At 34.5% G+C, this 15094-nt stretch overlaps 1 protein-coding gene across 1 annotated transcript in view; it reads left to right on the plus strand.

Moving 5' to 3' along the window:
- The window catches only part of LOC136037579 (uncharacterized), a 178402-nt gene that overhangs the window by 22963 nt on the left and 140345 nt on the right, over positions 1 to 15094 (plus strand). Inside the window, exon 3 of the mRNA XM_065720300.1 lies at positions 11272 to 11412. Within this exon, the coding sequence (XP_065576372.1) occupies positions 11272 to 11412 (141 nt within the window). The remainder of the gene's footprint in view (positions 1 to 11271; positions 11413 to 15094) is intronic.

A 15094-nucleotide genomic window follows, 5' to 3' on the forward strand; every position in this document is an offset into this window, starting at 1 on the left:
TTTCGCCAGCGTTACACACTGTATGTTAATTTTTTTCTTCGTGAAACTTGTTACAAGTAGACTTTTTTTCAAAAAACTTAAAGTTTATCGATTTTTGTCTTCGAGGAGCTTGTTTCATTTTTATTTCTTCTTCATGAAACTTGTTGCCTGGTGATTTTTCTCTTCGTGAAACTCGTATATGGCTTTTCTCCTTGTGAAACCGGTTTTGCTTGTGGAAGTTTTTGCATGCTGATTTTGGTTCTTAATATTTTTTCTTCGAAAGACATTTTTCATGTTGGTTTTTCTTCGTGAAACACTATGCATGCTGATTTTTGTTCCTGAAGGTTGTTGCATGTGGATTATTTCTTCAAGAAATTTAATATATTTTGATCTATGACTTTGCAGAATTTGATAAATTTTTATTTATTTTTCATGATACTTGTTGCATATTGATTTTTTCTTCGTGAAACTTGTTCATTGATTTTCCTCCTCGTGAAAAAGGTTTTGTTCGTGGAACTTCTTGCATGTTGGTTATTGTTCGTGAAACTTAATTTATCTTGATATTTGTCTTGTATGTTGACATATTCTTTCGTGCAACTTAATTTATCATGATATTTTTCTTCTTGGAACTTGTTGCTCGTTGGCTTTATTCATCATGAAAAACAATGCATGCTGATTTTTGCTCAAGAAAAGTGTTGCATATGAATTATTTTTTCCAAAATATTAATTGTATCTAGATTTGTGTCTTCGAGAAACTTCTTCTTGTGTTTTATTTCTTCTTTTTCAAACTACTACATGTTGATTTTTTTCGTGAAACTTGTAAGCCTTTTTCTTACATCCTACTTGGTTGGTTAGTCTAACCTAAGTGACATGACCTACACACGGTAGGTTAGCTTAGGTTAGATGTCTCACGATCTAACCGAAATAGGTTAGGTCGGTTAGGTTTGGTTAGGCTAACCTAACCTAGTAACTTGTAAAAAAAAGGTTTTCGAGGCATACGAAGAGATAAATCTATATGCCGTAACCTTCATAAAGAAGAAATGAAAATATAACAGGATTCTCAAAGACATAAATCAATATACATTAAGTTACTTGAAGGAATAATCCAAGTACTGAAAGTTTGGCGAACAAAATCAGCTTGCATCATATTTCACAAAGAATATCCAGTATTCAACCTGTTTCACGATCAGAAATATAATGATACATTAAACGAAAAATAACATCAAGAAAAATGAATTTCAACTGAATTAATTTCAATGAATTACTGAAAAAAATCAGTAAACAACAAATTCCACAAACATAATGGGTTTTACAAAGTGAAAAATCAATCCAAATTTTTCACGTTGAGAAAAATCAACATACAACAAGTTTCGTGAAGGGGAAATAAAAATATAACAAGTTTGTCGAGGTCATTAATCAAGATACAATACTTTTTTGAAGAAATAATCCACATGTAACAAGCTTCACGAACAAAGAATCGGCAAGAATCATGTTTTGGGAAGAAAAAACCAACATTAATAAGTTATACGAAGAAACATATCATGATAAATTAAGTTGCGCGAATGAATGAATCAAAATCCAACAAGTTTCACGAAGAAAAATATAAAGATAAATTAAGTTTCACGAACCAGAATCAGTGAGCAACATGTTTCACGAATAAAACCAGTTTCAAGAGAAGAAAATTTAATTTACAATTTTCAAGAAGAAGAAATAAAACTACAAAAAGTTTCTCGTACATCAAGATATATTAAGTTTCTTGAGGAAATAATGACATGTGACAAATCTAACGAAAAAAAAATCAGCTTGCATCATATTTCAAGAAGAAAAATCAAGATGCAACAAGTTTTATGAGGAAAATTATAATGATAAATTGAGTTTCACGATAGAATAAATAAACATACAATAAGTTTCACCACAAAAAATATCAAGATAAATTAAATTTCATGAACAAAAGTAAGCCAAAAGTAAGTAACCACGAACAAAACCGGCTTCGCGAGGACAAAAAACGATGTATATGTTTCACAAAGAGAAGCAATCAACATGCAGAAAGTTTCATAAAGAATAAATAAATATACAACAAGTTCTTCGAAGAAATAAATCAGGATACATTTAATTTCTTGAAGATTAATCCACATGCAGCAAGTTTCAAAAACAAAAAAATCAGCATGTATCATGTTTCAGGAAGAAAAAACCAACATGCAACAACCTTTAAGAAGAAATATATCTTGATAAATTAAGTTTCACGAATGAATAAATCAACATGCAACAAGTTTCACAAAGAAAAGATAAAGATAAATTAAGTCTCACGAACAAAAATTAACAGGCAACGAGTTCTGCGAACCAAATTGGATTTTATAAGGAGGAAAAAATCAATGCAAAAGTTTCATGGACAGAAAAATCAACATGCAACAGCTTTCATGAAGAAGAAATAAAAATATGAAAATTCTCTCGGACACGTAAATCAAGATACATTATGTATTATGAAAGAATAAATCAACATACAACAAGTTTAACGAAGAAAAATATCAAGATAAACTAAGTTTTACGAACATAATCAGCAAGCAACAAGTTCCACGAAAAAACTGGTTCCATGAGCAGAAAAAAGTTCCAAGATTTAAGTTTTACGAATAGAAAAATCAACATGCAACAAATTTCATGAATAAAAAAAATATAGCAATTTTCTCAGAGTCATAGATGAAGATACATTAAATTTCTTGAAGAAATAATCCAATCCCCATGCAACAAGCTTCACAAACAAAAATGAGCAAGCATCATGTTTTACGAACAAAACCAACATGCTACATATTCCAAGAAGAAAAAAAAAGATAAATTAAGTATCACGAACAAAAATCAGCAAGCAAAATTTTTTACGAAGAAAAATATCTAGATAAATTAAGTTTCACGAACATAAATCACCACGCAACAAGTTCCACAAACAATACAAGTTTCACGAGAGGGAAATCATATACAAGTTTCACGAAGAAAAAATTCGATATGCAACTAGTTTCATGAATAAAAATCAGCATGAATCATGTTCAAGAAGAATAAACCAGCTTGTAACCAGTTTTACTTAGAAAAACGTCATCGTGAATTAAGTTCCATGAATATAAAAATCAGCATGCAATAAGTTTCGTGAAGAAGAAATAAAAATATAACAGGTTTCTCAAAGAAATAAATCAAGATACATTAAGTTTCTTGAATTAATAATCCAAACATAATAAGTTTCATGAACAAAAATCAGCTTGAAAAAGTTTCACGAAGAAAAAATCATTATGCATCATGCTTTACACCATGGTAAATAAAGTTTCACGATAGAATACATCAAGATGCATTAAGTTTAATGATGAAAAATATCAAGGTGAAATAAGTTTTAAGAACCAACAATCAGTAAGTAGCAAGCTTCACGAACGAAACCGGTTTCACGAGGAGTAAAATTAATCTACCTGTTTCAAGAAAAGAAGAATTGACGAGCAAGTTGTTTCTTGAAGAACAAATGAGAAAAATACAACAAGTTTCTCGAAGGCAAAAATTAAAATATATTAAGTTTCTTGAAAAAAATAATCCACATGCAACAAGTTTCACGAGCAAAAGTCAACATGCATCATGTTTCACGAAGATAAAAGAATCAATATGCAACTAGTTTCACGAAGAAAAATCAACCTGTGAGAAGTTTCACGAAGATAAAATCAACATATTTTATGTTTCACGAATAATAGATCAGTATGCAACATATTTCACGAAGAAAAATATCGGGATAAATTATGTTTCACGAATATATATCAACATGCAACAAGCTCCATGAAAGAAACCAGTTGTAAGAGAGTAAAAATCAATGTAAAAGTTTCCTAAATTTCAACATGCAACAAGTTTCATGAGGAAGAATTAAAAATAAAAAAGTTTCTCGAAGCCTTAAATAATATAAATAAGAAGTCATCAGAACAAAACAATAGTCATCTTAATTTATGAAGTTGTTTTGTTAGGGAAAAGGTATAATAACCCTTGGGCATGATATTGTGCGCCAGAAGATGTCATTGTGTGGTACAGTGGTGTGAATTGACATTTTTGATCATATTCAGAGCGGCTTGTGAAAACATGAACCAATGGATTTAATGCATGATTTTTAACAAGAAAGTATCTGGGAAATGTCTTAGGAATAATTTGGGACATCAAAGAGAAAAATCACCATGCAAAAAGTTTCCTGAGGAAGAATTAAAAATAAGAAAAGTTACTCGAAGACATAAAACAAGAGGCATTAAGTTTCTTGAAGAAACAAACCACATGCAAAGATTTTCATGAAGAAAAATCCACCTGCAACTAGTTTCACGGAGACAAATAATTCTGCAACAAGTTTCAGGGGGAAAATATCAACATACAGTGTGTCACGTTGCCGTCAACTGCTAGGAGTCATCAGAAGAAGTGCTATTGCGAACTAACCTTTAAGTTTAAATGTTCGATTCTTGTGTCAAAGATTTTTTCGTAGTAAAATATCTGGTGCGATAATGCTTGCCTGAAGGTGCCTAATGCTAGCCACTGTGGCCAGTGCTTGCGTCAATTGCTAGGAGTTATCAGCAGAAACGTTCTTGGGAACTTTACTTTAATTTTAAATGATCGTTTTTATTTTAATTGTTTTTGTAGGAAATGTCGGAAAATGATTTAGGTATGATAATGCATGCCAATGGGTGCCACGTGCTTGCCTTTGAGTGCCACTGACCTGGGATTGTCATGGAGCTTTGCAATCAAACAATGAAATAATGAGTTTCCACTGTTCAAACAAAAACAATGGTCAAATTAATTTATGAAGTTATTTTGCTAGGAAAAAGGTATTAAAACCCTTGGGTATGATATTATGCGTCAGAGGGTATCATAGTGTGGTACAGTGACGTGAATTGACATGGTTAATCATATTCAGAGCGGCTTGTGAAAACATGAACCAATGGATTTAATACATGATTCTTAACAAGAAAATATCTGAGAAATGTCTTATGAATAATGAAGGAGGCAAGAGGGGGCCAGACAGGCAGTAATAGAATGGCACATTAGTGTGAATTGACATGATGTATCGCTTTGGGGGTAGCTTGCGGGAACATGAACTATAGGATTTTATGCATGATTTTTAACAAGAAAATATCTGGAAAATGTCTTAGCAATGATAAAGGGGTGCTGGAGGGCGCCAGAGCACCCATTAATTAGTGTGGTATGGAGATGGGAATTAACATGGTGTATCAAAGAGGATTGAGTGGTAAAAAAATGAACGAACTGTTGGATTTAATGCACGATTTTATCATAAAAGTATCTGAAATGTCGTAGGAATGATAAGGGGGTGCCAGATGGTCAGTAATAGTTTGATACAGCTGTGTGAAATGACATGGTGTATCGTGGAGGGCTAGCTTGCGAAAATATGAACCAATGGATTTAATGCTTGATTTTTAACAAAAAAATATCTGGAAAACGTTTAAGAAATGATGAGGGAGCTACAGAGTGCCAGAGGGTCAGTAATAGTGTGGCACGTTGTTGTAAATTGACTTGATGTATCACGTTGGGGGCTGGCCTGTGAAAACATGAACCAACAGACTTGAAGCATAATTTTATCAAGAAAATATCTAGAAAATGTCTTAAGGTTGATAATATGTACAATTGGGTTGCCATGGACCAGGCAAATGTTGCCATGGTGGCGTGAATTTACATGGTCTATTACGGAGGGTTGAGGTGCGAAAACACGAACCGTTGGATTTAATGCATGATTTTGTCATGAAAATATCTGGAAAAAGTATTGAAAATGATGTGGGAGTTACGGAGGGTACGATAGAGTCCAGTGATAGTGTTGGACGGTAGTGTGAATTGATAAGGTGGATTACTGAGGGTTGGCTTACAAAAACATAAACCATTGGATTTAAGGCTTGTTTTGTCAAGAAAATATCTGAAAACATATCTTAGGAATGATGAAGGGAGTGCAATATTGTGCCAGAGGGTCATTAATAGTGTGGCATAGTGGCATGAATTGAAATGGTTTAGCATGGAGGATTGGCTTGTAAAAACATGATTCATTGGATTTAATGCATGATTTTTAACATGAAAAAGGCTAAAAAATGTTTCAGTACTGACAATATGTCAGGGTGCCACGGGCCAGCAAAATATTGTCACGGTGACGTGAATTGCTTGTACTAACATGTTTTACAGCTTAAGGTTAAGGTGAGAAGTGTTAAAAGAATTTTTCAATGGAGTGAGACTGAAATCTTAAACCTGGTAAATAAAAAGATACATTTTGATTAAGATCTCCTAGGAACAACTCTTAATAATGTTTCAATTTTTCTCTAATAGCCCACCTGGAATTGCTATCTAGCCCGCTCCAATTGGATCGGATGCTAGGGACCTCGTTGGTATTGCTTGCTAGCGGCCTCGTTGGTATTGCTTGCTTGGGGCCTTGTTGGTATTGCTTGCTAGGGGCCCGCTGGAATTGGTAGCTAGAGGCCGTGTTGGAATTGACTTTTAGGTGTTCCCTTTTGGAATTGGTTGCTATGGATTTCGGTGAAATTGGATGTAAGGGCCTACATTGGAATTGGTTTTTAGGGTCCCACTGGAACTGAATAGAAGGAGGCCCCGGTAGAATTGGATGCTAAGGAGCCTGATTCCGACGGGGAGTCCTGTAATTAAGTCCCACAAGGAGGGGGCCCCTTAGGAAGCAATTCCAATGGAGCTCTAACCTAACCACCAGGGGCAATTAGTATCCGATTCCATCAGCCCTCTAGAAACCAATTCGAATGGGACCCTTGCAAGCAATTCAAGCACTATAGTTTTTTTTTCTCGTTTTGCTTTTTCCCTTGTTGCGGTTTTTACTGCTTTTTCAGATGTTTCATGATTTTACAACGTTTTTATTAATAAAATTTGAATGTGCAATAAAAAGCAGTCATTTTTTAGATTTCTTGTTTCAGGTTAAAAGTTCGGTAGGTAACAGTTTACGCAATTTAAGCAGGTTGCAGCCTATGTACATTGGCGTGCTCATTCAAAAATGCCTAGATATAAGTATAAATTATTGTGTAGTGAAGAAGAAAAGAATGATTTTCCAATGTATATGGAAACACCTTATCATGTAGAACTTATCAGCCGAATTAAAATGTTAGAAAGACTTTCATAGTCCGATTGGTTAGCGCTGCATTCCATTGAGGGAAAATACATTTCGAACCCTAATGTGGACATAAAATCTTTGGAATGTAAAGGTTCCCTTTGAAAAACGTCTTGAAATAAATGAAATCTCAAAAAGAAAAAAAACGCCTTGAAACAAAAATAAAAGCCGTGAAAGAAAATGAAATCTCTTGAAGTATTATTTAACATGCCATGTGTATGTCCTTCTCATTTACAAGCTGGTTATTCCCATGGGCACCTGAAGGAACAAGTCGTCACGTTAGAATTCTTTATCCTTAATATAAGTGAACATTCCCTATTTCGTAAGAACTAAAGAAATCTCGAAAAATATCTTGAAGAAAAATGTCTTGAAAACGTCATGAAATGTCGTGAATCGTTATGTCTTAAAGAAAAAGTCTTAAAAGTGTCTTGAAATATTTTGAAAGGTCTTGAAAAATGTCTTGGAGAAAAGTGTCTTACTAAAACTCTCTCGCTTGACTAGTGCATTCTAACGCGTCCAACACGTTACAAAAAACACGATTCAAAGCCTTTCACATAACAAATCAAAGTAAACCCTCCCTTTTACGTAAAATCTACCTGCATCTCATGAAAAACATTCCCTATTAATTATGTGTACTATACATGTGCGCTATAGCATTTTTTCGGACCCAGGCTTGCGTAATAAGGCTTGAGGGGCTAGCAGCTCCAATAGTTTACTCCCTATTGGCCTTGTGGAAATAACTTTGCCCCCACTGCTAACGTTGAGAGAAATCCGAAACTGGCCAAGAAATTTCGTAATGTTGAAACGACCAAAGAAATCTTATAATTCAGTTTTCAGGTGTAAATAAGCCTACAATGAGTGCAGGAGATAGATAACTTCTTCATTTTGATGTTCTTTTTAAATTAGTGTTTTGGTTCTGCCATCTTTTCTTAGTTTCATGTGCCTTTAAGACACATTGTTCCCATGCTTATTAACCATCCATGGTTTATCAAAAATTTAATCTTTGTGTCCATCTAAATATCGGTTTTCCGTTGGATATTCTAGATAGATTTACTCAATCTGTCCAATAAAATCAATATTATATTTTCTTCGTAAGAAACGTGGAAAGATATTAATTTTAAAATACCGATCTAGTTGGTTTTTTATTTGTTTTTGTTTAAGAATATTTGCCCAAATGTCTATAAAACTTAAGGAGGTATTTTGAAAAAAAAAATAGAATTTGAAATTTTACTGTTTTCCCGTACTATCGTGTGTTACCCAACATCTGTTTGCAAAGTTCCAAAAATCAGTTTGTTGTTAAGATGCGCATTCATAGTCAGATACGAGATTCTTAGAAGAAAATGAATTTTTACTTCCTGATCCTTAACGTAGAATTGTCTGAAGCATGAAAAAAATTGTAAGCAACATTCAAGAACATTTCTAAGAAAACAAGAGCTAAGAGCTCATATGGCACTTGTGACGAGGCGAGAAGAGCTAAGAGCCAAGAGATCATATGGTATGAGCTCTAACAAAATTCTATGAATCAATAGATTGGTTTAAAAAGGAAAATAAGAGGCTTAATGCCAATCAGGATTTAAAATAAGAGCTCTGAGTCACGATGTCCTTCTAAATATCAAAATTCATTAAGATCTGATCACCCACTCGTAAGTTATAAATACCTAATTTTTTCTAATTTTTCCTCACCTTTTAGCCCCCCAGATGGTCGAATCTGGGAAAACGACTTTATCAAGTCAAATTGTGCAGCTCCCTGACACGCCTACCAATTTCATCGTCCTAGCACGCCCAGAAGCACCAAACTCGCCAAATCACTGAACCCCTCCCCACAACTCCCCCAAAGAGAGTGAATCCAGTACGATTCTGTCAATCACGTATCAAGGACATCTGTTTATTCTATCCACAAAGCTTCATCCCGTTTCCTCCACTCCAAGTGTTTTTCCAAGATTTCCCCCTCCAACTCCCCCCAATATCAAAAGATCTGGTCTTGATCTGAAATAAGAGCTCTGAGACATGAATTCCTTCTAAAAATCAAATTTCATTAAGATCCGATCATCTATTCGTAAGATAAAAATACCCCAATTTTCACGTTTTCCGAAAATTCCGGTTTCCCCCTCCAACTCCCCCCAATGTCACAGGATCAGGTCGGAATTGAAAATTAGAACTTTAAAGCACAAGATCCTTCTAAATATCCAATTTCATTAAGATCTGGTCACCCTATCGTAAGTTACAAATACCTCAATTTTCAAAATTATCCCCTCCCCAATTCCACAAAAGAGAGCAGATCCGGTCCGGTTATGTCAGTCACTTATCTTAGACAGGTTTCTATTCTTCTCGTCCAGTTTCATCCTGATCTCACCATTTTAAGTATTTTCTAAGATTTCCGGTCCCCCCAACTGCCCCCCCCCCCCAATTACGCTTGATCCGGTTGAGATTTAAAATAAGAGATCTGAGTTACGAGGTCCTTCTAAATATTAAGTTTCATGAAGATCCGATCACTCCTTCGTAAGTTAAAAATACGTCATTTTTTCTTATTTTTCAGAATTACCCCCCCCCCCCACCCCCCAATAGAGCGGATCCGTTCCAATTATGTAAATCACTTATGTAAGACTTCTGATTATTTTCCCCACCAAGTTCCATCCCGATCCCTCCAATCTAAGCGTTTTCCATGATTTTAGGTTCCCCCACCCCAAAACTTCCCCCAATGTCACCAGATCCGGTCAGGATTTAAAATAATTGTTTTGAGACACGATATCCTTCTAAATATCAAATTTCATTGAGATCCGATCACCCGTTCGTAAGTTAAAAATACCTCATTTTTTCTAATTTTTCAGAATTAACCCCTCCCCCAACTACCCCAAAGAGAGCGGATCCGTTCCATTCATGTCAATCATGTCTCCAGGACTTGTGCTTATTTTTCCCACCAAGTTTTATCCCGATCCCTCCACTCTAAGTGGTTTCCAAGTTTTAGGTTTCCCCCTCCCAACTCCCCCCCAATGTCACCAGATCCGGTCAGGTTTAAAATAAGAGCTCTGAGCCATGATATCCTTCTAAATATCAAATTTGATTGAGATCCGATCACTCGTTCGTAATTTAAAAATACCTCATTTTTTCTAATTTTTCAGAAATAACCCCCCCCCCCCCAAATACCCCAAAGAGAGCGGATCCGTTCCGTTTATGTCAATCATGTATCTAGGACTTATGTTTAACTTTCCCACCAAGTTTCATCCCGATCCCTCCACTCTAAGAGTTTTCCAAGTTTTAGGTTTCCCCCTCCCAACTCCCCCCCAATGTCACCAGATCCGGTCAAGCTTTAAAATAAGAGCTCTGAGCCATGATATCCTTCTAAATATCAAATTTCATTGAGATCCGATCACCCGTTCGTAAGTTAAAAATACCTCATTTTTTCCTAATTTTTCAGAATTATTTTGAGAAAAGAATTTACTTGGTATTAACCTAATTTGGTTAATACCAAGTGCCATAAAAAATCCAGAAGATTTCAATATGGATTTTTCGAAGAACTGATTTATATGTTCAATTTGATTTTCTCCTATAACGCTGAGTGTGAATTATTTTTTTTTACTTTTAAGCTTTGGATTAATGTTGTCGTTAGAAAATAAGCTATAATTTACCTTATTTTGAAACCTAACATAAAATTTGTTTTTTTTCTTCCTTTATCTTTCGTTTTACGTTGCATTTGAGTCGAGTAAAAGTACTACTTAAGCCAAAACACGGAATAAGTAGACTCAAAACGTAAAACATATTCAATTACATTTTTTTTTCTTAGACTAGGATAATATCTATTGACAGTGGCGTAATTTTTTTCTAAATCCTGGGGAATGGGTAGAGGGCAAATTTTACCCATTTTCCCAAATCAAGCGAAAATGACTGTGAAAAAATGAAAATGAGCCACATAATACCATAAAGGCAAAGATATTACTGAAGAAAACTGACCTGTTACTCTAGATGCTTGAATTATGCATGCTTATCTTAGTTTTGAGAAAATTTTTGAAGAATTCAAATTTCAGCTGGAGGACAAACCGAGGTATGTGTAGGGGAAAGGGGCAAACTGGGGTTTGTCGGGTACAGCTGACCTCCCCTTTCAAACTTTAGAATTTCTCTATTACCAAATGCAACTCGTTTGTGCAAGGATCTTACATAAAAATATTTTATTTTAGAAAAACGGATAATCCGAATGATGCTTGTTTAGTGGCACAAGAGAGACTACATCCCAAATGTGCAAGGAAGCCTCCACGCGTGGATGAAACTCCTGGATGTCACACACTTGCGGATAGTTGCAGGGCCAAACCTGACTGCAAGTAAGCTTTTCAATAAAGATTCGTTAGTATCAATATCAAAATGACTATTATTGTTACTACTACCCATTCTGTAAGCACTAGTTTTTGTGCACTATTAGTGCTAGCACTACTACTACCTCTTCTGCTAGTTTGTTGTAATTGCAAGTTTTCACCTAAACTGACATCATACCTAACACTCTCATGGAATTCAGACTTTCTAATGGCTCTATTGCTTCTAAACTAGTGTTATATCTGATAAAAGTTCTTTATGTTTGAAAGTCAACGTTGGAATAATACCACAGTGTCTGGTTGCCTGTATTAATAATAATTCAGAGAAATTGGAAGTTTATGCTAATACCACAATTATCACTGTACCTACTGTGGCTATCTTCCATTGGCAATAATTGGGAGGGCATCTGCTGCAAGCTCCCAGGGTTTTTGCCAAAATACCACCAGAAGTACCACGCTTTACCCGTGAAAATATATAAATAAAACTAATAATCTAAACATTAAGATTCCGTTGATGTCCAGAGACAATTATACTTTCAAAGTAAACCTGCGTCCTCTTCAGTAGTTTTTTGCCGTGTGGTTTTGACTTATATTTTTGTGATATTTTCACCCACACTTCTCTTCTAAAATCTTCTCACCCGCTACTACCAAAACTGCATAACTACATATGGAGGCTCTAAGTATTAAAATTGAATTTCTGATTTCATCTAATGTATAAAGACACTTAGTTTTCTGAGTTTCTGCTTAACAAATTTAAATCATATCTCATTGTCAGTACCCTTGGTACTTTTAAGCGGAGAGTAATCCAAGACGTTTCTTGTTGTAACATTCATGTTAAACCCTAAGAATTTCCCTTGGTGTTATCACCGTAACATAAAGAATGTGTGCTATTTCAGAATTTCTTTTACACGGGTGAAGATTGAATAACATATCAAAAACAGTTCGTGGTAATGGACTGTAATTAAGTAGGGACTCTGTCCAATATTAACATAAACTTGAACGGAATTTTGATAACAATTGATTTCTAAAAAATTGTTTTTATGCTGATTACAATTACATATAACTCATTCTAATGTTAAAACTCTGTGTAATGTTACCCATCAAAAGTTACGAGCCAGAAAAAAAAATGCCTGATTTAAAAAAAGGGATGTAAACCTCCCTAAAGTCAGGCAATCTTGGTGAAAACCAAGCCATTAAATTTGGTATGTTTGACCAGAAGAAAATTCACTGATGCTTGTCTATTTGTTAGTATTTTTTCCTCAAATGCATATCAAACCGGTTATCCTAAAAGATTTGGTGACGTTTCATTCGAATAGAAGTAAAAAGTCTTAGTGCCCTTTTTTAGCGAACAATAAGAATAGAGGTGAGCTAGCCCTCCTCCCAAGCCCTTTTTTCAAAAAAGACATTCGATCAAAATTTTGAAATAGCCACTTAATTCAGGTGACCTTTGAGGTTGACAAGAACCCCATAGCCTTTGGGGAAAGAGGTATAAGTTACGCCATTTGACCATCGTTCACATCTGATTTTTTATTGGGAAATATACATGATTCTTTAGAAGAAGGAGGGGAAACCCTCTGAGGGGATTTTGTCATGGGAAGAATCATACAATTACCATTTGTATGGTTGCCTCTTTATAACCAATCAAAAATCGTTCCAGAGAAATAATCACCCTTGGGATCTCCTTAAAACAATTCTATTCAATCGTCAATTCAAGTCACTAGGCTCAGATCTATACTGGGGAAGGAGGATTTCAGAGGCACACCCAAAGAGGTAACAATTATATATACTTAAGAACCGGCTCAATTTTTATAGCCGTACGTCAAAATATCTTCTCTTTAAAGATATTTGCAGATAATCAATTAACAGAATTAACCCTCCTACGGCAGTAATGGTGACGAAATTTTGAATACCTAAACCTAGGCCAATGAAAAATATATATATACGTAACGAACTGGGAAAACGATTACTATTTTGTTCAATGCATAAGAATTGGCTAACCAAAAAAGGACACAAACAAAAACTAACTTCGAGTCGGCACATATCCCTTTGACAAAACACCAATCATGACAATACTGACCAGGACCATAATTGATTAGTTCTCGAGAATGAATGAATTGTGAACGAAACTGCTAGAATACCAGGTAACGTTTTGAGGCTTTGTGTTTGGACTTGCAGATGACTAACTGTCTTGATGAATTTTGTTTCTACTTAATTGTAGTGGCGTAATTTCTTCAGAATCCTGGGGGGGGAGCAAAATTGGAGGCAATTTTTCCAATTCAAGTGAAAATGACATTGAAAACTCAAAAAATGATCCGTATATTACAATAAAGGCAGAGATATACTAAAGAAAACTGGCCTGTTTCTCTCGATGCTTGAATTACGCAAGTTTATCTTAATTTTGACAAGATTTTTTTGTAGAAACTAAATTTCGGCTGGAAGGAGGAGGGGAAAAAAGGAGGCCCGGGGATAAACTTAGGTCTGGAGGGTGCAGTTGTCCCCCTGCCCCATAGCAAATTACGTCCCTGCTTAATTGACTGACTTAATTCATAAAAGACGTTAAAAAAATTTCGCGAAAAATTACAAAATGAAAAGAATAAGCTTTGAGGAAAATATAGAAGAACCAAAAGACATTTATCTTAAAAGCAGTTGGACCAGGAGCCAACATAGTGCAGCAGATATTTAGTCTAGCTTTAAGATAAATGAAAAAATCTCCACTGACACATTTGAGTTACACGCATTCCCATAAATCTATAAAGAGAGAGTTGTTTTCAGTAAATAATATCAGCTTTATTTACAGCAATACTAGCAAATACGTAATTTTTTTGAAAAATATTCGTTATTTTTTGTTAAACAATTTTTTTTTTATGAATATATTGAATGGAAGAAGGGAACAAACTGAAGTAATTCATTTCTTCATATTCATATTCTTCATTTCTTCATTCTGGTCATATTCTGTTGGCCCTCTTAAGTATTCACATGAATGAATAGCTAAGACCCCTGCTCTAAAGCGAGGAAAAAAGCACATAATCAAAATGAAAACCATACCCGAAAGGTTTCAATTCGACATTTTTTACTTCATTTAAAAAAAAGAAATATTTTTTATTCATTTAAGGGTGTATGGATCTAAGTTTTTATCGATATTTTTCGATATCAATAAAAACAAGATAGATGAATCGATATTTTTATTTTCATATAAATATCAGATTTATATGACAAATGTCGTCTAAATTACATCTGTCAAAACACTCAGAAAATATGCATTTGATTATGAATGTTACTCTATCCAACAGTTTCATATAAGAAAAGACTAACCATTTCATACAACAAAAAGTTTTCATACAACAAAAAACGCAGACAAAATCTACCTTGACAAATTCCATTTTTGGAGCTATTTCTTGGAGCTTGCATCCCAAATATACGTTCAATCAGACTTGAATCATTTCTAAAAAAGCCTTGGGCTCTTAGAGAAACATTCTCACGAATAAAATGAAAGGCAAGATAATAATGAACTTAAATTCAGGGATAAAGCCATGTTTTAAAAAGCTGAACTAACAAAAATTAATTGTCGATGTCAATAAAGAGGCATGAGAAAGTTGATTGTAATTGATTAAAGCGTTAGAAATGAATTTCTTATAAACGGATTAAAGAACTTATTAAGTTATGGGATGTAATCTAAGATGAGGTCAAAACGCCA

This window comes from Artemia franciscana, chromosome 17, assembly GCF_032884065.1.
Source record: "Artemia franciscana chromosome 17, ASM3288406v1, whole genome shotgun sequence".
Taxonomy (NCBI): domain Eukaryota; kingdom Metazoa; phylum Arthropoda; class Branchiopoda; order Anostraca; family Artemiidae; genus Artemia; species Artemia franciscana.